The 24086-nt window shown below is 38.0% G+C and overlaps 2 protein-coding genes across 10 annotated transcripts in view; one reads left to right on the forward strand and one right to left on the reverse strand.

Annotated features, from left to right (window-relative positions):
* The window catches only part of RALGPS1 (Ral GEF with PH domain and SH3 binding motif 1), a 75316-nt gene that overhangs the window by 14753 nt on the left and 36477 nt on the right, over window positions 1–24086 (forward strand). For all 9 annotated transcript variants that reach the window (XM_062641129.1, XM_062641128.1, XM_062641123.1 and 6 more), the window contains 5 exons: window positions 719–769; window positions 3267–3350; window positions 3475–3564; window positions 3894–3986; window positions 4415–4541. In XM_062641129.1, coding sequence (XP_062497113.1) covers window positions 719–769; window positions 3267–3350; window positions 3475–3564; window positions 3894–3986; window positions 4415–4541 — 445 coding nt within the window. The remainder of the gene's footprint in view (window positions 1–718; window positions 770–3266; window positions 3351–3474; window positions 3565–3893; window positions 3987–4414; window positions 4542–24086) is intronic.
* ANGPTL2 (angiopoietin like 2) lies at window positions 6036–13924 on the reverse strand. Its single transcript, XM_062641130.1, has 4 exons — window positions 13041–13924; window positions 8217–8410; window positions 7705–7975; window positions 6036–7614 (listed from the first exon to the last, which is right to left on the reverse strand). The coding sequence occupies exons 1-4, from the start codon at window positions 13846–13848 to the stop codon at window positions 7415–7417; spliced, it is 1473 nt and encodes a 490-aa protein (XP_062497114.1). The 5' UTR covers window positions 13849–13924; the 3' UTR covers window positions 6036–7414.

Genomic DNA, 24086 nt, shown 5'->3' on the forward strand with positions numbered 1-24086 from the left:
AGATCCAAAGAAGTGTTTTTTACCAGTTTCTTTTACATATTAAATCATGTAAATTACAAAGGTAAAAGCTATGTAGGTTTATACACTCACAGTGTAAACTATTGGTTAAACATAAACTTAAATCACAAATACACAATGTCATTCAGTCACTGAAGCAATTCAAATATTTTATCACTCAGATGCTAAAAATGTTCTATAAATGCTGTTTTTTCAAAATCATTTGGAAAAGTATTACATTGTCTCATCAGGAGGAGCTCATCAGTGACTGAAAATGTGTGTATGACCCCTTTAAAGCATATTCCAGTCATAACTAATTAACACATCATAATGCTTTATTGTCTTCCAGCCTAGCAAATGTAAAATGTATGATGCTTTCTATGTGAAAGGAAATAAACCTTCCTTCCATTAGTGTTTGGGCCCTTTTATTACGTAACAAAAAGACTTTCAGGCTTAAGTTTTACCTCTTAGACTGCTGCAGGTAGCACAAACCTTCACTTGGTTACAGCTGGTAGATGTAAGAGAATATAATGACATGTAGCCGCTCAGGATGGTGGAGTTTCTGCTGTGATGTGTTAGCCTGGACAGGGGAAGCCAAATTCAAGTCTGGTCAGTTCTGGTCTACGGAGAAAATGAGAATCTGTAGTTTGTAGTTACTAAAAGACAGGTGTAAATACATGATTATTAGCTCTTCATATTACATTACTTACCTTTATTGCAGAGCCAGATTACATTGATGGATATGCCAGTATTTAAAGCTATACAACCTGAGGTAGGTTTTGCATTTGCTTTAATTGTGCCATAAAATTTTATAGCAAAACAAAATACTGATTTGCTGTTCTTCTTTCCATTTGTCATTGCTTCATTTTGCTTTCTGGGACTGAAATTTCCTGAAGTGCTACTCTGGTTGGCAGGTAGATGTAATTTAGTGAGAAATAGTCAGAAAAACCCCAACGTTGTGTTTTCAGCTTCTGCTAGAATACAGGTCTGTGACTAAGTAGCAGTTGCTATAAACTATTAGTTTTTAGTTGTATTTTCTGCCTTTTGTGTTGCTGCAGTTACCAATATAACTTAATTGTTTGCCAAAAATAAACATCTGTTTCTTTTATGAAGTTCTGCTGACTGTAAGACTAGGTTTTAAAGCAAGATACAGTCTGTGTATTTGTCATCTCCCTGCCTCTTGTTATTAGGTAAACTATTAAAACTAAGAAGGTTAAAATTTTCTCTTCAGATTAAGTTTTTATTTATAGTCTGTAACTGTCTGCATTTGTTTGAGGCCTTGTAGCCTTTTAAATCAAGTTAATGTACTCATTCTTCTGTGTCCGTAAGTGTGGATACCCTTTAATAAACTACTCCACTGAGGCCTGCAGGGTTTCACATAGATAACTGCTGTCTCTTGCATTGTTCATTGGCAGATGGTTGCCTGCCATTTTACACTAGAACTCCACCTTCTTAGTCTTCCTTCCTGTATTGCATGGAAGAAGCTCATCATTCAGCAGCCATTGGGCTGTCTGCTTTAGGGAGTTAACCTGTTGTTGAATTTTTTGTCTGGGGGAAGAACATTATATTGTTTTTCTTCAGGTTTTAGTCTTTAACGTGAGCTCATGCATGGATGGAAAAACTTAAGATTTTGGAGTTCTGGTTGCCAAGACTTACTTCACACAAACATCCTTTAAACTGAGCAGTTACTGAGGTGCTTTTCTGCTTCTTGATTGAGCTGTTACTAAAAAGCACATCTGCATGTTCCTTTCCAAGAGTTTGATTAACAACTCTTTGTTCTCCAGCAGAAATAACTATGCTTACGTTTCTAGGAAACTTTTAGGGTTTGTTCTGTTTGGTTTTGTTATTTCAAAGTTCTGTAAACTGCAAACTCCACAAATTTCAGGGCTTTCTTGCACGCTTGATCAGAAAGCTTCTTGTGGCTGTGTGCATTGAGGAAATTGCCTGCGTCCTTCCATGCAAAAAGATGACGTGTAATTCTAGAACACAGTACATTTTAGCAGCATTAGAAAAAATTCAGCAGGGGCATGTTGGATCACTTACTCTTATCAATCTTCCTGTTCAGTCCAAATTTTAAACGTAGTCAAATGATTTTACCATGCACAGGATTTTCCATTGTTGCTCACTAGCCCTTTAGCAACTGCTTAATATCCTTAGGTTACTGACCTGTTCATTTTTCTGATAAATGTAAATTCTGCTGTCCCTATTAGAGTGACTGAGATTTTTCCACATCAGCATGTGATTTCCAGACTCCTAAGATGAGATCACGTGGAGGATCTGCGTCTTGACAGATGTGAATTGGCATTTTTATCTGCAGAAGGCTTAAATGCTGGAACACTGGGATACAAAATACGTTTGGAACGGGAAATGCTTCTCGTGGCGCTCACATGGGAACATGCAGACCTCCACATCTTGAGAGTGTGCTCTGTTTATCAGAATGTACAAAGTGCTTTACAGAGGCAAAATTCTCTTTGGCTGTCTCTCTGCCTTTCATGTGAAGGCATCTAAAGTTAATAGCATACATTTGGAAAGTTGAACATTTTGATTGAGACTGAAGTTTGTGGTTCTAAAACCAGAAGAGTGACTTAGAACTGGTGTTAGGAGAACTCATTTCCAGTACGCATGTATCTCTCTTGTCACATCTGAATATAAAGACTCTATAGATAGGTGGTAACTTGAATCTGTAGTTAAAAAGAGCCAGGCTGTCTAAATGTATTTGCAACTGTTGGAAAATTGACGTTTTCTTTCTGGCTGTATTGTATGTATGGAAGTTCTACTAAGTGTAATAATGAAGACAACATTCAGGAACAACAGCTAGGTTACTGCCTCCAGTTGCACTGCTGAATTTTGTACTCTTTAACTACTGCTAATTTTGCGTAGTGATATGTTTAGCTTTAGCTCCACTTCTGACCCAGGTGAGGTTATATACTAACAAAGTCTTTAATCCTATGTCTGCTGAGTTGCTTGTGTGAGGGAGCCCTGGACTAAAATAATCAATACAGAATAAAACTTCAGAGCCATCAGTTGTGGCTGATTGCTGAAGCTTTCTGTGTGTGAATACTAATGTCTATTTTTTTCTAGTATCAGGGAACAAACAAATCACATCATTTATATACATCAGGAAAACACAGAAGTGTTTGCTTAGACTAGTCATGAAATTGATTTTACTAATCCTCTGATAGCTGTTTCTGTCATGTATCAGTTTTTACACTTTAAAATGTTTTTAAACATTATGGATTTGTAAGGCAATTTTTAAACGTGTTTCCTAGGAACTAGCAAGCTGTGGATGGAATAAGAAAGAAAAACATACCCTCGCTCCAAATATTGTTGCCTTTACTAGGAGGTTTAACCAGGTAAATGACTTGATTACTGTGATGAACAGGTACTGTTTGACAGTTGTCTTCGAGTATAAAGTTAAATAGAACAACTATGGATTAAAACTTAAGAATATTTTTGTTATATGTGTTTACTTTATAGGTCAGTTTTTGGGTTGTACGAGAAATATTAACAGCACAGACCTTAAAAATAAGGGCAGAAATACTGAGCCATTTTGTGAAAATAGCTAAAGTAAGTGCAAATTTCTTGTACTATCATTCAAAATCTTACTTCTTTTTTGTTTGTTTCTGCACTGCTCCTGTGAGCTGTTGCTGGATTACAAAGGCTAACATTCCTTTTTTAGCATATTTGCTATGTTGTACTACAAGGATGAGGTATGACATCTATTGGTTTTACTCGATTAAATAAAACAGCTTAGTTCAGTGTAATTAATCTTGTACCTTTGCTTACTGTTGCCTGCAGTCATCGAGTCAAACTTCATATTTCATTAATGCAACTTTGAGATTAATCAATTCTGCTTCCTTTTTTATGTGCTAAAAGCTATTATTCCCTTTTTTCAGAAGCTTCTGGAACTGAATAACCTTCATTCTCTTATGTCTGTGGTGTCAGCCCTGCAAAGTGCACCCATCTTCAGACTGACCAAAACCTGGGCCGTAAGTTACTCCTTGACCATTGTCTTTTTGGTCCTGTTTTAGTTCTGAAGTTTGAGTTCTTCTGAATTGTCAAATTGCATTTCTGGAAGATTCTTTATAAGTCCTGGTTTTGCGGTACCAAAATACATTAATATTTCCTATCTGGTCTAGAAGCCACTGTTTATATACTTGAGAGAACTTCCCTTGATCTTAGAAGACCCTCTTACAGAGTGTGTATTAGTATCATTGCGTGTCTATTAATAAAAATTAATACATTGCCAGAAAGGAAGAATAAAGACCTATTAAAATACAGAAGCATTAATGATGATGAATTTAATCCTAACTTGACTGTGCTTTCATTTACTGTGTGTGATTCAACAAATTTTATTATTTGTTTTCTTTTGTGTGGATTCATCTTAAAATTTTATGCTTTCATTTTTTCTCTGTAGCTTTTGAATCGTAAAGACAAGACTACCTTTGAGAAGTTAGACTATCTACTCTCTAAGGAAGATAATTATAAAAGGACACGAGAGTACATCAGAAGCTTAAAAATGGTTCCTACTATTCCATATTTAGGTGAGTGTGAACAATTACTTTCTTTATCTGGAGCTCCTTCTGACTGCTGAGCACTAATGTAGCGTGTTGTGCACTTGCAGAACACTGTAGAGAGAAGGTATGGTTCACTTAATTTCATACTTTAAACAAATGGATCTGATGAAGGTTTTTAAGCTACACACTATCTAGGGTCTCTGACTTGTAGAAGTTTTGTGCATTACTGACATCTGAAAATATAAGTGCGTCTTTCCTGAAGACATCAAGAGGACAGCATTTACAAGAGCATTGCATTTCAGAAGTGTCTTTGATTACAGCATGATTTAAGACCGTGTTCCTGTAGCTGTCATTTTTGATGTATGTTTTTTTCAGATTCCTCATAACTTGGCATCTCTAACCTGTAGTTGTTGGTTTGTGTCAGTTTCTTGTAAATACTTTGAAGGGAGATACAAACTGAACAGTCGGTTTAATCGATTGACGTATCTTCTCAGTATTCCCTTGTATTATTCATGTAGGCACACTGTGTCATTATTTCCCCATTGGCTCTAACTTGCAGTTCCTGCCCATTGCTGAACTGTGCTAGCGTTCATGAGTAACACTGCAAAACCCAGGTTCCTGTTAAAACAGGGCCATTCAGACACTGGAATGTCTTTCTAGTGATGAGATTTTTAAAAGGAAGAGTTAATCTAAGAAGTATTCAACCATGTCTTCTGGAAGCAATATCATAAACTTTAAGATAATTTTATTGCAGTTATTTTTGGTGACCAGAAGAGACACATGTGGTGCTTTTTGTATATCGGTCCACGTATGCAGAGCATGGTCCTGTTGAAGTAATTGTTTTCAACATTCTGTAAATACGACTTCCAGAAAGAATGTATTTAAAAAAAAAAATCAAACTAAGTCTGGAATTCCCATCATATTCAGCACAAGTCACTAATGTCTGACAAACTTATAACCAACAGAATACACCATAAAGAGTTCTCTTAAACATTTTAAAGTATTGGTATAACCCTAAACTCCACTTCTAAACGCAACCTTTTTCCTCATCTAACATCATTCTGCCTTGTGTTTTAGCTACATGAACCCTGCATATATTGTAACTCGGGTTTCATACATCAGAGAGCCTCTCCCTAGAGATTGCAAGAGCTAAGCAGTGTTACTGCTCTTTTAAAGTTTTTCACACTTGCATTAAATATTTCGTATCTGAAACTTGTTTCCCAGAGTCCAGTAGATAAACCAGTGACAGATAAAGCTTCAATACTGTTTGAAAATCCAGGGTTGTCATAGCACCTACAAAATGTTCTTCCTCTTTGGGATCTGTGGAAATTTAGTTTTTTTCTCAACTGAAAAATGCTTTGGTTTTGATGTTGCCATATTTGCACGCTTCTTACATGGTAACAGTAGTTGCATATAAAAGTTGATACACAACTGATTTGAGTCAGAGTGGTGTGGAGTTAAGTAATTATCTGTTCTTTTCCTATGAATAATTGAACTAAACCAGGATGAAATCTGAACATGTCAAAATAACAGTCCTTGCTTTATTAAAGGATTACAGTATTACAGGGGTCATATATTAAAAACCCTACTTTCAGTTATATACAACACATGCTACATCACACATCAGTTTAATGTACATCATACTGCTGGAAAGAAGTGGTGAGGTAATAAGGGGAAAAAGTGTGCAAACACATGCACACGAATGCACAGTATCTGACAGGCTTACTGGAAAATACATTGAACTTCCAAGGGCTTTTTCTCTCCCTCTCATATGCAGTCTTCTGTTTTTTGTAGTAGTGTGTTACAGCAATCTGCTCTAGAAACCTACCTCAGAACAGTACTAAAATCATCCCTGTCCGTATTTCATAGCTGTGACTGACCGCTACATAGATGAGTAAATCTCTAATAATTTGACAGTAATATAGTTGTGAAATATGATAAATATAACTTCTCTTGGCTACAGGTAATGTCTTTATATAATTTTCAGCTACTGGCTAAGGATATTAAATAGCTTATATATTGGTATCCATCATTTGCCTGCAAAGTTGGATAGTCCCTTTAATTTATATCCAGCCATTTCTGATTACAGAGGCTACACAGCAGGTAATGACTGAAGTCAGGTACAAAATCCTGTGACAGTTGTTGTGTAGTATAACACGTTGGCTAAATAGCACCTTCTATCTGTTGTAAATCTGGATTTGTTTGCATGTGCAAGTGGCAACTTCATTTCGGTAAGACACATCATTAGTGTTTTTGATCTAAAATATCTGACTCAGATGTGAATTTTAGGAGCAGATTATTAAAATGCTCAAATTGAAGGGAAAGACTGGATTTGTTACAATCTGCTCTCCAAGTCAAATTATATAGTACTAACTTTATTCACGGCAGTTAACAAAGATTAAATCAGAATAATCACACTAATGTACATATACCAGCTACACAATTCAAAGGATATGATTTCCTGTGTCAAATGATTTCTCATAATAATAATAAAACTCTTGCTGTACAGTTCTGTATTTGAGAATATTTATACAAAATATAACATACAAAAATATTTAAATGTTGTGGCAGTATTTTTACCATCCAAACTTAATTTACAGGGCATAAACACCAGATAGTTTATCTACAGTCTGTCTAAACTGCCAGTTCTAAAAGGCTGAATGTAACTACATTTAGTACCGAGAGGTGTTCAGAATGTTACATCATTTCAATTCCTTTTTTTTCTTCAGCTGTTTTTTTCCTGGAGTGATTCTTGAAAATACAATATACAAACCCTCATATCTTAGCAATAAATGTACAATATCTTACATTCCTCACTTCTGAAAAGATAATTTCAGGTAATAACAGCATAGCTTTATGCGATTTTTAGAAGAAGAAAGCAAACCAAGAGAAAAATTATTTCAGTGGAATGTGTTAGGGTTAGGTCTTATCATCATAACAACTTTCTTTAGTGAATACGATCCCCCCCGGAATTCAGCCCAGTAAACACCATCCTGATACCGACTGCGGTAGTGTCCTCCACGATACCAGACGCCATTGAGATTTGAATGAGCACATGCGTTGTACCACCATCCTCCCTTCTGGTAGTGAGCACAGTTACCTGTAAAAGAAAGCTGCAGTTCAGTCTTGGGAGTAAATGAAAAACCTTACAGGAAAAAAAATCCCAGGGCAGTGGAAAGGGACTTTGTACCTGTGTATACATCGTGATCCCGATCCAGCGTGGTGAACTGTTTGCCATTGTGCCAAGTAAAGGAATCTCCTGCATTGCCGTTGTAGCGTCCCAATCTCAACTTGTAGTATTCACTTTCTGGCTCCAGTCTGAAGCTGGCGTACTCAGCAAATACTTTTCGACCTGACCAGTCTTCCATTGTTATGAGCAGTTTGTAGTTGCCTTGATTTGTTAACCAATAAATATTTTCTAGTCCGAGCCAGTATTCTCCATCTATATTACCAAATCCTTGCTGTAAAGGAAGCAGGAGAAGCATGTTAATAATATGCATCTGGTTTAATGGTAAATCTGAGTGTATTCTTAACTAGAAAACCACAGTAACTTATTTTATAGAGACTTCCTCTTCTGCAAAGGTAAACACACAAGTTCCTTTTCAAGTAAGCTGTTGGCCAGACTGTAAAATCCCTCTTTAAATTAACTTTACCAATATTTTTTAGAGGGTAGAAAATATTAAACTGCTCACTTGTCCTAACCTTGTATGTCTCCCAGTTCCTGAAAAAGTTGACAGACCCATCCAGCCGTCTCTGAATGACTGTCCAGCCACCAGGGTCATGCCGTTGATCACACCAGACCTGCATAAGCTGGTTTGTGTTTTCTGGCTTTACAAGGTAGATGGAGCTTGTATCGTGGCCATCTTCTAATGCTTGTAGACAGTCTCTCCAGGGCCCTGTGTCAAAACAGAAGGACTCTGCATCAAAATGCTGTTGAGCGTGTTTTTAATCCAGGGCAGTGTTTGAATTGGGAGCTTTTTACAGTATGTTGTCTTCTTCTGAGTAGTGCATTTGCTTTTCCTCTTATTGAAGGTACAGTGTCCACTAAAAGTTTTCAAACAGGTCGATTTGTTGTAACTTTATTTCTAGAGCATTTCACAATGAATTACTTATAAAGGTATATGGGTTTTGTTTTTTTTTAAAGCAGCTGCACTTATAAGGTTTGATTATATCTTCAAAGAAACTCAATATGAAGGACCCCATATATAAGTGTTAGTAATTCTGTTTAGAAAACAAAATAGCAAGTTTGACTTTCTTTTAGACCTGGAGAAGTTTAGCTTTTGGATCCCCCAAACTGTCATTGACACAGACATTAACAATGGAAGTGGCAACATTGAGAATGTAAGGTTGCTGTTATCACCTTAATAAATGATAAAAACAAGTAAAAGAGCATGTCAGTTCAAAGTCATTGTTAAAGAAACTCCTAAAATAGTCAACCACAGATCTTTGATCATGTTCATTAAAACAAATATATAGCAGCGTATGATGTGGCATTTACAGCTTTCTAATCTTGCAGTTCCTTTCTAGGCCACATGGCAACAGTACTTTACTGCACATGAATCTTTTCTCTGAACGTGCTTTAAGGTGAAGATAAACTATTATAAATACTTCAAAGCAGAGTTTGCTGCTACTTTTCCATGACAGGTGTGTTCTTGTCAGATACTAACTTTCCAGAACTTTGACTGAGGTGTGTAGTCTGATATTTGTCATCTGAAATCGGAAGTGAAAGGGGAACTCGCTGATGACAGTGGGCTCCAGCACAGATCTCTGTCAGACACCACAATTAACTCTGCCTCCCGGAAGAGGAAAAAACCCCAAAACATAATTAAGGGATTTTTATTGTTTGTTTATGTGAAGTTCTTTCTGTGTACTTTGTAGCAGCTTAATTTAAACACATTGAGCAGGAAACCTGTTCAGTGCTGTCTGGAAATTCGTATAAACTGTATGTCAGCTAGGACTCCATCAGCATAGGCACAGAGTTAATTGTTTCACATTCAGTTTCCTTTAGAACTCTTGTGGATGTGCTTTACTCACTGCAGTTTGTTAGTATTCATTTCTTTCGCTGGCTTCACAACCTCTCCTATCAACATTTCAGTTTTGAGGTAGATCCTGCAGAATATCCTCCTTGCCACGAACTTAGCACAGGAACACAGAAGTGTCCCCTCAGTGAATACTCATATCAAAATTAATTTAGATTTTCTGCTCTTGCCTTAATTTCTCTGAGTATATCTTTCTAACCTGCAGGATATATCAGTTTAAAGCATCTGCTTCATTAAGCCATAATTATCAGTATGACTTTATAATGAATCTCTTATTACATATGTTTATTTTTGTACGCTAATGCCTCTTTTGAAATAGTGTGTGACCATATAACATTAACATAAACCATATGTTAATATTGCATTAACCTTAGCATTATGTTTGCTGTTTATTATTTAACTGTTTATTTTTTTATAATGCATCATGGGTTTAAAATGTTTACCTGCAAGTTTTATCTGGCAGAGTATAATCAACTGGTTTGTGTGGATGTTTTTCTAGGAATAATGTCTTGTGTAGCAATTGCACAAGGCAACATGCATTTCGTAAGTGATACAACTGATGACTAAATGTTTTGTTCCCAGAAAAAGGTTTGTTGATTTGTTGGGTGAAGATGATGAATCAAATTTATTTAGTTTTCCAATTCAGCTTTCCTTTATTTTGGGTCTCGTCATCTTCCAAGCTTGCACTGGCAAATCTATACAAAGCAGTATTTTGGTAAGCTATTCATGTAAGTCTGTTTTATACAGAAAATATAGCAGCACTTCACATAATAGTATTTGTCCTGTTGTGTGTAGAATTCTGCAATCTGGTAAACTGCTGTTTCACGTTTACTTGAATTAAATTAAAACCCACTGTAGATAAACCATGTCCGCTCTTTGCACTGCCATAATAAAACTTGTAATTGTTGGGCATTAGCACATGCAGAGTTGTTGGGGTTTGGTGTGTCATCCCACCCCAAACCCCTGGGTAGTAACTCCCAGAAAGGAGAAACAGCTACTGTAACATCTAAACCATTTCATCCTGAAGTCTTTTATTAGGTTTTTAGCTCTTTCAAGCAAGTCTAAGGGGCAGTGTTCCTAAAAGGAACTATAGAAATTTCACTTGGAATTCATATTTTGCTTAGTAGAAGAGAATGAAATACAACTGTAGTTATTTTGAAGAATCTCTGGTGTTGACATTAGGTAACTTACTGGCTATTGACTGATTATTTTTCTGTAGCATTTCAGTGTTGTGTTCATGGTCAGTATTTTGCAGACAGAATTAAAACTTGCGCAACTTGTTCTTTTGGGCGTGAGTGGGAAACAAGAATTCGCAAATAAGAACTTGAAATAAGTGATTTATGGATAAAATTGCAGATTCTTGTACACAGAATAAAAACCAAGTGGTTTAGGTTTTTTTACTGTTTTCTTTATTTTTGCAAAGAACCAGCAACAGGAATACTGGGGTGGTTTTATGCCTCATAAAATGAGCCTTTGAGAAATGTGTGGTGAAAGCATGACACCGGTCCTTGCAGAGAAATTAATTTTCCTATTCTAAAGTATGTATCTCTAAAATTACTTCATATCCAGTGATGATGCCCACATTTTATAATGCATTCTTTCAGTTTCTGTAGAGCATTTTGCTGTGAGACTGTGGTTCTTTAATTAATTTACATCATGTTTTTATGATTTACTGCCAATGTGTTATTGTGCAGTCATCTTAGTCTCTGAAATACGCAACACTTCAAACATTTCTAATGCATTTTTAACAAGACACTGTTCTAAACCTTGCCTCTCAAATCAGGCACATTATTTTGGGTTACTTGGCTAGTTGTTCTGGCTTACCTTTGTGAATACAGAGAAAATATTAAGTAAATATACATTTAAATCACACTACACAGTAAATTATAATAGCAGGTAGGGAAAGACATTTCAAATGTGACAGAGAAATGCTTCTAAATAACTGTCTTGGTTTAGATCATAGTCATAATAACGATTTGTTCTGAAGTAGGAGATGTCAAATCTTATCTTAGTATCATGGACTTTGGAAGGGACCTCTGGACATGGACATGAAAAATAGCTGGATAAGCAGCACTTCCTTAGGTGAGAATCTAGGGATTCTACAGGGTTGCAAGTTAGTCAGGAATCAAGGTTTTACTTTGCAAGAAAGGCAAATGATGTATAAGGATACATCAACAAAACTACTATGCATGTGAAGTAACTTCTGTTCTGCTGTGTGATGGTGCAGCCTCAGCTCCAATTTGGGTACTTTAAAAGCATGAGGAGGATGTGCACTGGTTAATAAGTTTTCAAAAGAGTGTAACAGGAAGGAAAAAGGTCTTAAAGGAATGCTTGAAGGATACTTCACTTACAGAAAGGTAGGAAAATGCTGTACTAAGCTTGAACCTAGCTTAAGATCAGAGTCCCAGTGTAATTATTTAAGAGACAGTCCTGTAGGCTTTAGACTGAAATGCCTGCTCAGGGTTCTCTCATTGTGAATATTTCCCTGGAGAAATAAATTGTTCTGGGTTTTTTGGTTGGCTGTTTTGGTTTAATGGGGTAGTTGCATTGTTTGATAATTCTAAAGAGTTTGCTGATGTCATTTGGAATATGTTGCAAATAGCCTTGAAATATACTGAGTGCAGTCCATGTGCATTACTGTGTTTCAAGTCTTTCAGTTGGCTATGGGTTCACTATCTTTTTTCTGAAGCACATGCTGCCACACTGCAGAATAGAATTCTCTTGTGCGAGACACTTAATACTTGAACTGTTTGGGGGGTTTTTTTAAATATGTGGAACCATAGGTGAAACTGGATTCTTTACCTGTTACTTCTTTATCATGTAGATCAACTCATCTTTAATGTGATTTCAGAGGCCTCTAATCTTGCTTATGGCAGAACTCCTAAGACTCTTAATGAGGGCTGTATAATATCCCTTAGTATTCTACCACTTGCTTCCCTTTGCTCCTGCCTTAGAGCGCAAGTGCCCTGTGTGAGGTGTGGAACAGTTAATGTATTACTTTTTGAGTTATATAAGCAAAAAATTTACCACATGCTACATCAAGAGGCTTGTAATAACTAACATAAATGTTTACACAGAAACTGTCAGGCCTCTTCAGATGTCATGAATTATAGGCACAGGTAAAGAAAATCTAGATGATTGACTGTTGGTGACTGAGATTTTTCTGCAGCTCTTTTATCTCGTACATGCAGTATAGATGGTGGGTTTGTCCTGGCAAATTAACAACAGAAAGATCTGTGGGGCTAGTGTGTCTGTATCTGTTAGTCAGATTTATGTTTTTTGCTTTCATTCTGTGCTTGTACTACAACATGTATATTAAAAATACACAAGGTAGGTACCCACACAAGATTAGAGCTAAGAAATCAGTTCAAAATAATTCTTTTGCATTTATTTTGCTAAATTGTCTGCATCTTTGATATTACAGTTAGAATGTTACCCACTGCATATTAGCATAAACTAATATAGACATATCGATAGTATTACTTACCTGATGGTTTATCGGTTGAAGTTGGAATGCTAGTAACTGCAGGCATAGTTGGTAAGGTAGGTGGCAGGACCTTTAAGTTCTGATCACTCTGAATCTCATTAGTAGATATCTGGTTGATAATGCGATTGTAAGTAGGAGGCTGGTACACTTTGTTTGGTGGCTGTGGAGTTTGTGGCAGTGGTTTTATGGACGGCATTTTCTGACAGTGTTCTTCCAGTTGGGCAATTATTACTGACTGATTATTGGCAATTGACATCAAATGTTGGTACTTGTGCTCTAAGTCTTTGTATTTGTTTGCAAGTTGTAGCATATCTGCAGTTTGGTTCAAAATCTTATTTTCAAGTTGAGAAAGTTCTAAGGCATTGTCGCGTTTTCGTATAATTTCATGTAGTAACTGCATGTAGAGTTGTGTGACACGAGAATTCATGTTTCTGCTCTCTTTTCTTAAGAGTTTGACCTCATTAACAATCCCACCATCCACCTCCACCAGTTGCTGGAGAGTTTCTATTTGTCTCTTTTGTTTAATAAGTTCATTGTTAAGTAACTGTAATTCTTGTTTATTTACCCTGTTTTCAAGTAGAACTTCAGGCTCCTTAGAGTTGACACAAATAGCACCCGTCACTCTCTGCTGAGGTACAATAAAGGTGTAAGTGCATTTGTCCTGTGTGTCACTGGAACGCTTATATCTGTTCATATAAATGAATTCCTGTTCTGTTTCCTCGTCATTGCCTTCCAGTTCCTGTGTCTCGCTTGCAGTAGCTCCCACAACAGCTATTAGCATTAAGCAGGTGAATCTTGTTGTCATCATGATCCTCTTGTTCTGGTCAAATATTCTTCTGCAATGAACTTCTTAATCTGTTTTAAAGTAAATTTAGCAGTAAGTAACAAATAGGAAATAGGTGTAGATTTACAAAACAAGTGATAGTCTGTGCTAAAACTTGCCAGATACTGCTCAGTAACTAGTATGGCTGTGTACAAATGAGAGACTTTCCTTGTCCAGCATAAACTTAGGTTGGCTAAGGGGGACATTGTGGGAAATGGTTATATCATTTTGTGGCCGGAACTGTAGTTACTAGTTATAAGCTTATCTAAAGCCTGCCACCAACCACAAGAAACTAAGTAATAAATACCAGGATTTGAAGAGTCCTTTTCCCAGGCAAGTACCACAGAAGTTTCCAAGATTGATGTGTTCATTTAAATACGAATTACATTTTCATTTCTTAGTTAAAAATATAAATGTTAAAGGTATGCACAACTTAATACCTGCTGTTAAAAGTTCGAAAAATATCAAAGAACTCATTATAATTAAAATCTCTGCTGCCCAAAAATTACAGGCAGTAAAATCTGTCTGGTAGAATTTGCAACTAAAATATTAATGGTTATGGAGACGTCTCTACACTCAGCCTGCTCATTTCACTTCATAGTCCTTTCTTGAAAGGAAAAGCCATGTGCATATATACATGGTGGAGAAAGATGACACCCCAGCTGTTAAAATTAGCTAGTAGTGTTTACTGACATATGAAACAAAAACATATGAAAAAAAAACCAACGAAATTTTGGTGAAATTATACTTAGTTCTTGGAGCAGATTCATATTCAAGGTGGAAGTTTGAGGCCATTGCTTTTTCTTAAAAAATAAGTCAATACCAGCACTTTATAGGCAGCAGTCTTCTTGAAAACATGAGCTTGGCAGTGTCAGTGTTGCCAGGAATGCCCTGTTGCAGATCATTCTTTTATCTGCTGCTTCAACAGCACTTCGGTATCATGCGTTTCTAACAGCTTTAATAGGCATGTGTATATAACCTAGTTTTCTTAAAATAAATAAAATGGGGCTAAAGTGCTGTATGGAGCTTTTTCAGTGTATAAAGCCTGCTTGATACTTTTTAACAGCAGGGTGGTGTTTCCCATCACATTTCTCTTTGCTTGTAAAACATTTCACATGGAATAACCATTCAGTGTTTAAATAACTGTCACCTTACTGCTTGGTCATCTTTAGTACAGCAGTCTTTTTTTAAATTACATGAAATGATGATAGTAGCAGCTGTGAGAAACTGGAATGAATCCAGCTGAGTGCAACCAACGTGGATAGCTAGAGGCTGGCAGACATTATATATGAGGAGCAGCAGAAAGAGCTGGGCTTGTTTAGCCTCCAAAAGAGAAGGTGAAGGAGACATCTTACTACTGTCTTCAACTACTTAAGGGGTGTTTGTAGAGAAGATGGATTTTTTTTGGAAATGCACAGTGGAAGTATAATGGTGAATGCATACAAATTGTCCCAGGAAAAATTCATTTTGGGTAAAACAATTTCCCAGCAAGTCTGTCCAAGGACAGTCCTGAAAGAGGTGGTGGAAACCCTCTTCCTGGAACTAGGTAAAGTTCTGATTCAGGCAAGGTTTTGAGCAACGTGATCTAGAATGAAATTAGCCTTGCTTTGTAAGATGAAGGTGAGGTCCCATCTGATCTGAATTGTTCTGGGATTGAATCTCGGAAACTAGGCAGCTGCTGATTTGTAAGAGATTTTTTTATTAGGGTTTCAATATAATGATGGACATGCATGCTGAAATAATTATACTGAGAGGAGAGATGCTGTCAGTCATTCATTTTTCTGTTGTTTTCAAAGAAACCATAAATGTTTCTGTAAAGGATTCAGAAAAAGTGACCAGGACCTGATCTTTCTTAAAGGTTCTGGATATACATTTTTGCCTCTGTTTTTTATTTGGAATAAACTAATTTTGCAGATGGCAAGGGATTGTGCTTTACAGCACCTGCCAAGAATCTTGAAAACTTGTCTGATAAAAGTTTGGAGTTTGACATGGATTCTGTAAGTAGTGGGATGTTATTTGGAGCCCTGGAAAACAGGGAACATAAATTTACCCCAGACAGCTTTAAGTTGCATAATCAGCATTTGCACAGCAGGTCACACTTGGAAACCCTGGCAGTTTTCCAGGCCTCATATTTCTGCACAGATGGAGTGTTTTGCAATGTGTCTCATGTATAGGTATAAAATGGGTTCTATTTCACAGTTTGAGTTGAAGTATCTTTCCCTGCCCACTCAAAACCTGTAATTATTGTAAGCACTGAAGAGAAACTGAGATTTTCTCAGACTTCACTTTTGTCTTTGTTACAGCAATTCATGTCTTTAATTGAGGACAGGATTTAGGGCACACATTCTTTTCCAGGCTGAAGAAAGAGCAACATATAAAAATTTGATTTCTATTCTTCCGTTTTCTTAATGAATTCTTTAAGAAAAACTCTGAACAGAGGTCATCAGCTTCATCTTCACATGTCAGTTCAAACATCTTTCAAACTAGAATAGACTGTTTCAGTTAGAAGGGGCCTATAATGATCATCTAGTCCAACTGCCTGACCAGTTCAGGGCTGACCAAGTTAAAGCATGTTAGTCACTCTTAAACAGTGACAGGCTTGGGGCATTGACCACCTCTCAAGGAAGCATGTTCAGTGTTCGACCACTGTTTGCCATCAGTGAATAACATCAGTGTAATTAAACGATGCTGAAATACTTCATTCTCATGATCTTGCCTGTATGTCACTTTTTCTAAGGTGTCTTTCCTACAAGAAAAAACACTGGAAGGAAAAGTACATTGGTAAGAGAATGCTCCTGTACAAATAGCAACAAGAACCATATTATCTTCAGATGTTTGTCTTCCTGTTTATGAAGTGATCTCTTCGGTCTTTTATTATCTACTTGTTCAGTTAAAAAAACCATTCAGCATGAGGCCTGTTTGTTGCATATTGTGGGGAACTACATAACATAAATGGCATTTCTTCCTTTCTGCAGTTGGATTCCAATGAAGTTCACAAGCAACATGCTTGTTCAAACAACTCTCAGTGATTAATCTTTCACAGAGGAAAAAGCTTCCAGAGGAAGTGGGGAGGGAAGCCAGGGAATCAATTTTAAACTATTCAATGCTTTTTAATATCTTCCTCTTCTTTTTGAGTAGGAGAACATCAGATTTTAGGACATCAGAATTCCTTCCCATGGGAGAGGAAGATCTAATTTACTTGATGTCTAGCACACTAGCTTTCAGTTTTCTTCTGTTGCACTTATGCCAAGTAATTGCACATACTCTTTGTACTTCGCTAGTGCTGTTGCTTGTTGATCACTTGGCTTTTACTGTTTCTCTGGCTCAGCCCTGCTCTTCTCTCTCAGTAGCTCTTCTGCAGTCAACTAGGAGGGGACTGTATTACTGGGGCCACATTTGTCCCCAGTGCAGAATTCCGTTCAGGTAGCTGTAGACTTTACAACCTTGCCATTGCACAACACTGCGTTCTTTAACACCATGTTTGGCACAGCTTTTCTTAATTACTGAAAATACATCAGGTCTGTCATCTGTCCTCATGTACACTGACAAATCTTCAACAAGCAAACATACAAACAAAAGAGGTGAAACAAGCACACTTAAGAAAAAGATGTATCATTTTAATGAGAAAAATAGAACTTCTAACTAGAAAAAATGTGGCAGTTTGAAGCAATTTCATTTCTAGATTCTGCTGTTCAAGACTTGTGTGCTTGTAAAAGCACTTTTCATAGGAGTTAAGCTGGTAACTTGCTCTAGTGCAGATGCATCTAAACCCAATTTTGTGCATGTTTACTCAGCACTATGTAGTACTTTATTCAGGCAGAATATTGTCTTTTGTCAGTGTAACTACATCTGTATGAAAGCTTCTGGCAGTATAGTTGCGTGGGTTAGAATCATAATATTTTTCATGCTTCTAACCATCATAAGTATTTTGGTTAACATTTCACTCTGTAGAACAAATGTTGGCCTATCTCTCCATATAACTGGAAGTAGGTAATTATAAGTTGGTTTGTTTGCTCCTTCATTGTTTGTCCAACTGAGGATGTTCCCATGATCTGGTGAAAAAAGAGGAAATAAACTTTCTGAAAGGGCTATCAGATGTTTCAGCATTTAGTTGTTTTTTCCTGTCGCTTAAAGGGAAAAAGTAAATACAGTCTTTCTCTGGCTTTGCTTTGAAACATTTGTGTGTCCTATGCTGTCATGCTTATATGGGGCTTTCGGTTCCTTGAAATATATTACCTCTTGATTGTTACCAATATCTTGAAACTTAAATGTGATATTTCAACAAGATTCGAGTATTTTGCCATATCAAATAACACAGGTGCTTCACATCCTGTAGTTTAGTCAGTGTCATGATCCTGAAATGATAAAGGTAAAAATATTTCGACATGCAAAGTACTACTGTTTGGCAAGTGTTCACTTTGTTTTAACCAGCTTGCCTCAAGCAGTAGCATCAAAGGGAGCAATGTCAGCACTGTGGCCTTTTTTCTAACCTGCTTATAACAAAATACACATTTCATTGTGGATATTCCAACATGTGTATCTCTTTCATAATCTGTACTTTATGATGACGTGTTTCAGAGGATCTAGTTTTTATAAAATAGGCTAGTTCAAGTATTTTATAAGTCCTGAGAATTCTTCCTGGGATTTTTGTGCCCAGGAGAACAAAGGTATGCCTCTGTCAGATAAAAATATGACTTGTAATAACTTAACAAAGAATCGTTAAGCTTATCTGAAAATGCTGCCAGTAGCCTTTCAGTGTTATGGCTGTTTTTTGCTGGGTGAAATTTTGTTCATAAACTAGACATTTGCAGTACTACTCTGGAAAGAAAGGTGTTTATAAAAGCCTGAGTATATATTGTCAACACAGTTGCATCTAGATCTAAAGTGGTTTGCAAATGCTGAGTCCTTTAACCACTGAGAGATTGGTATCTTGTCTCTGGGAGTTACACTGCGTTCTTTTTATGCCTACACTTTTCAGTGTTCTGCAAAAAGCCAAAAAGAGCTGAAGCAGTAGGAAGGCCACTGGATGGTTGCTGGGCACTGAATTTTATTATGCCTTACTGTGGATTACAGGTCATTTCAAGGAGGAAATGTTTTGACATGTAAGGAAAGTATCACCTATCCTACAGCAGTTTGGAGAAATACAAAGGCAAAATAATGGCCTATGTAAATCTTGTGTGGAAAACCTTAACTAAGACAAATATGGCAAATAACTGTTTGGATTTCATACCAGCATATAAATTTTGTATCTTAAATTGCATTGGTATGGGTTACTCTTACAGATGTGGCACATTAAAGAACTCAGTAGTTCAAAGCAGCAGAATTGCTTCTTGCTGCTGCTCTTGTTTTTCTATATATAGTAAACTGTTAATAAGCCAGAGGACTGTAGCTAAGCAAGTGATGCACTGGGCTCTATAAATGCAGCTTTTGTACAAGTGATACGTGACACTGTGTTTACCCTTGGAGACTGCCTTACAGGGAAGGCAATTTTCTGTGCTAAAACTAAGATGTTACATGAGTGACATCTTACTTCAATAACTAGTTGAATTGCACTATCACTGAACTTACTGCAAAGATAATCTAAGAAAACCCTTTACCAATATGTTTTGCGGAGCTAATGCATCAGAGCCTGGTGTGTGATGAAGACAGCAGCAATTCTCACTTCAAAAAGTTAAGAGTGCAGTTTTGGTGGGCTTGCATGTCAAAGCTCAGGAACTAAGGAGACATTTTTTAGTTTATTGGGCTTCAGTTATAATAATTATTTTAAACAAGGTGGGTTTCCTATGGGACTTTATATGCTTAAGCAGGAGGCTCCCAGAATGTTACATCCCTAATCACTTCCAGAATTTGTGGGGGTGGTATTTTTTATTATTTAACTCTGTTTTCTGTACATAGTTCTGTTTATGTGTCATTTTAATTTTATTGCCAATAGGTGACTTTCATTTCATTAAAGAATGGATAGGCTCACAGTTTGTTCATATCCTTGTAAATTGCTCTGACTCAAGCATTTAAAGTATAGAGGCTGGACTGTTCAGAGTATGTGCAGTTCCAACATGCCAAAATTGAATGCACCATAATTAAACTGGTAATACAGAGGCTTTTAGGAATATCCGGATAGGTGGGAAAAAAAAAACACATATATAATGAAGTATGAGATACGCAATTTGCACAACACAGATTTTTTTCTGACATCTCTCTCTATGGTTGTTTTGACATGAAACAAAGCAGTGAGATTCTCCATATAGATGAGTTCATTTTGCTACACCAAATTGCTCTGTTACAAAATTGAGTTCTTATGTGCTGGTCCTATTTAATATAACAAGGATAGCACTCATCTGAGGGGCTTTTCCTACATATCTTCTATGTTGTGGTACCTTTTGTGCTAATTCCTCAAGCATTTAGCCATACATGGAGGCATGTTCACAAAAGGAATAGTGTTAGCTGTTACAGCATTTCGTCTGGAAAAGATAAACTATTTTGTTTGATTGTGAATTCACACTTTAATAACTGTTTATTCTAAAGAAGAAACAAAAAACTAGCAATGAATCTTCACTGTTTCTTTAATACCGGTGTCTTTGGTATCAACAGGAGGTTTATAGGTTAGTGCAGTTTTACATTTTAATTGATAAAAGCAAATGGAGCAAGGGTGTTGAAAATGTAAAATCCTACTATAAAAAGATCAGAGGGTTTGGGTTTTGTTAACAAACATTAGTTTTTGCTTCTGCAGAGTCCTTTGATAGTCGGTGTTTGTGGACTTACAGTTAGCTGGCATGTTCCAGGCACCAGGCCAGTAATATGATCTGGATTTCACAACACCATTGTGATAAGATAGATAAGCATGGATTCTTCTGAAGCTGCTTTCTTTCTTACTCCCTACCCCTTTTCTCAGAGCTCATGCTCTGTTCCTACTCCTTCTCCCAAACATCCTCTTGCAAGGAATGATGTTAATCCATCCTGTCAATCTTCCAGGTAGCCTTAATTTTTAATGCGATTTATTATTTTTTGCTCTTACATAAGGAGAGTGACTTCCACTGGTACAGTTTGGGTCTTTTTAGAATTAACATCATGTAGTTTGGGTTTGAGATGAAGGGTGCTGCTGTGAAAAACCTCAACGCTGATTATTTTTTCAGTTTTGTAAAATGAAACAGCAATTCACAGTGGAAACACAGCACAGTAGTGTGCATGCCACATGTATTGGGAAAAGCTTTAAAGTTCTGCTTGAAGCTTTAAAGTAAATGTAATGGGGGATAGGGAAGAGCTGACACATAAAAGCATGCAGTTTCTGTTACACAAGCATGATGTAAAACTAAGTTGGAAAAAAAAATAACTCCAGACCTACGGGGGGAATGATTTTGGGGTTGTTTGGTTTTTTTTTTTTTGCCACTAGGTGCTGGATTCCATTGTAAGCAGTGCCACACAGATACCAATTCACTGCTTTTATTATAATGCATTCAATACTGAGCTTTTATGTCCACTTAAAATTGGGGTGAAATTTTGGTTCAAGTGCTAGTTCTTAAAAGGAAATACTTTTTGCACTGAGCAGCATGGATGACTAAAGCAATACTGCAGAATGAGTGTGTCTTAATTGGCTCCTGGAGAACTTTTGCTTTGAAATACTATCAAGTGCTGCAAGGAACTTCAAAAGCTGATGTATCCTTTGCTGCTGTGGAACTTTCTTCCATGTTTTGGGAAAAAATGAGCTGCTTTTTAGTTACACCGAGTACAAGTTTTCTTTCTGGATTACCAGGAATTTTAGTCATGTTGACTGTGGATTGTTCTTTGTGCTTTCGTGAAGTTCTGTCATAGATGTGGAATGTAATTATTGAAAGAGCACTGCTTTTGTTGTTGCTTCCCTTAACAGCGGCCTCACCTTATTTCCACTTAATCCAATCACTACCAAAAAGTGCTCATACTGTGTGTGCTCCTGTGTGCACACACATTGTCTGTAATAGCCCTTAAACACATTCACATTTGGATAAAAGTGACTCCTTTTGCCCATGAAAAATAGTAGTTAGATCATACAGTACGTATTTAATACTTACACAAAGGTATTCATAAAAGTTAGGTTCTTTTTATTTTAATTGACACTTTCGCAAAATCTCTCATACTTTGTATAGGCTCTATTACAGGAACTTTTGTGTCTCTTTAATCAGACAGGAGTGTAAGATTGAATGGAGATTTCATGGTTTTTAATACAGGTAGTCCTTTAGCAAAGTTATCATAGGAATTAGCATATCCTGGAGGGTTTGTTGAAAGGTGCATCCGTTTAGAGCAAGTCTGAGGAAGCTCAAAGTTACATGCAGCACTAAGTAAGGTTATAAAAAGATTCTGTATTTCTGAAAATAGTGGCAATAAGGCTTTTCCCTGCCTGGCATCATAAAATGTTTCAACTGCCATTTAGTCGTGTTTGGGGCTTCTTTTTGTTCCAAGGCAAAAGGAGGCTTGTGCCCTACCCTGGAGCAGTGCTGTCTGTGACAAGGTAACCTCACTGCTGCCGTGGTCCCGCTGCAGCGCAGTCCCTGGGCCCCGGCCGCACACCTCGCATCCACCCGCCTCATGCCCGCGCTTACCCCCGTCTCTTTCGGCTGCTCTCCTCAGCCCGTGGCGTGCCTCACCCGAGGGTCTCAGCGCAGCTCGTCCGCCGGGGCTCTGACATCTCACTCGGCTGTGTCAGCGGAGGCAGCTTAGCCCTGCAGTTAGACGAGGCAGTAACCGGCGGCTCTCACCATCCTTTCTTCTCCCGTTCTCCTTTTCTCTCCCTGAGGGTATTTCACTCCGTGGCAGCCCAGGCTCAGCCGCCCATCCGCGCTGCTCTGGGGCACGGCCGGGCTCTGGAGTCCGCGGTCCGTGGCGTCAGGCGAGAGGCTGAGGCAGCCCGAGGTGAACTTGAGCTCCTTTGTGGCACGATTGCGTCCGGGCCGGGAAAAAAAAGAGGAGGAAAAAAAAGAGGGGGAAAGGCGATCCTGCGGCGAGCCGCCCGGCTCCGGTTGGGCGCGCGTCCTCCCTCCTCCCACCAGCGCCGGGACCCACCCGCGACAGACGGCCCCGAGCCCCGCCGCAGGCATGACCTCAGCGCGGGGCGGGAGCTGGGCTGTGAGGGGGCTGAGGGGCCGGGCGTGCGGCTGTGTGCTCGGTGGCCCCCGGTGCTCCAAAGCGAAACGCCTCCGTCTGTCACCGGGGGAACGGTCGGCGTTGCACCGCTTCACGTTCCGCAGGCCGCGGCTGAGGAGCGGGCGTTTGGTTTCTTAGCTCGAACTAGGTGGTAGAATGTGTAACTGCGGAGGGTTCGGCCCCAACATGTCGGGGGCAGGGAGGGCCGCGTCCTGCTCGGTCATCTCCTCACGGTGTGGAGAGATGAGGTAAAGACATAGGGGTCACTGCTCGGGTTTACTGACTGCTCCTCTGTGATGCTCAGAGAAGGAAGGCAAGGCAGCTTTAGGCAGAGAAGCGCCAATATTCCCCATGGTTTTTCCCTTCATAGGTAGATGTTATCAAGAAATGGCGTGTTCCCAGAAATAAAGTTGTTCGAGTTCAGGTAAGCTCTTCACATAACCCAAAGCTTTTCCAGTTCACTAGTTCTGTAGTGAAAAGGCTAGTTTAATTGAACCAGAAAGTGACAAACCATTAATTTTTGACAGACTTAGCAATAGGCCCATTACGTTTTCTTCTGAGGGAGCAGGTTGTCATGAGTGTGGCTGGTTTTCCCAAATTCCTGACTATTTCGAGGCTAGGAAGGCAATTCCATACCTAGATTACTGCTTGAGTATTTAATTGGTATTTGAGAATGAACATATTCAGGTTCTTTGCTTTTGTGGAAAAATGCAGGTTTTTTAACTCGCTGTAATGCCCTGGAGCACCAAGGTTCTTGGAAACGCAGGATTTCCCAAGGATAAAGTTGGTTATTTAGGACCATATTTATAAATTGCCCATAACCACTTTTGAGCTCTTTAATATATACTTAAGCGCTATTGATTTTAGGGCACTTATTTAAGTGCAGTTTAATGCCTAAAAACTTCACCCATTGAAAGAGACTAAATAGAGGCTTCCCTTGTGGTGAGGTTTTTAGTCATTAATGTTCTCTTACAGATAATTGCGTTAAAAGTATTTGGAAGATCAAAAGTAGGCAAACCTCATGTCTTCATTATAGTCCTCTTTTCTGAATAGGAAACAACGTATTATGACACAGATCAACCTCCTGATGAGGTGCTGAGTACCTTTCTGTC

This window comes from Pezoporus occidentalis, unplaced genomic scaffold (assembly GCF_034315485.1).
Source record: "Pezoporus occidentalis ecotype Australia unplaced genomic scaffold, CSIRO_AGI_Poc_V1 ctg68, whole genome shotgun sequence".
NCBI classification, from domain to species: Eukaryota; Metazoa; Chordata; class Aves; order Psittaciformes; family Psittacidae; genus Pezoporus; species Pezoporus occidentalis.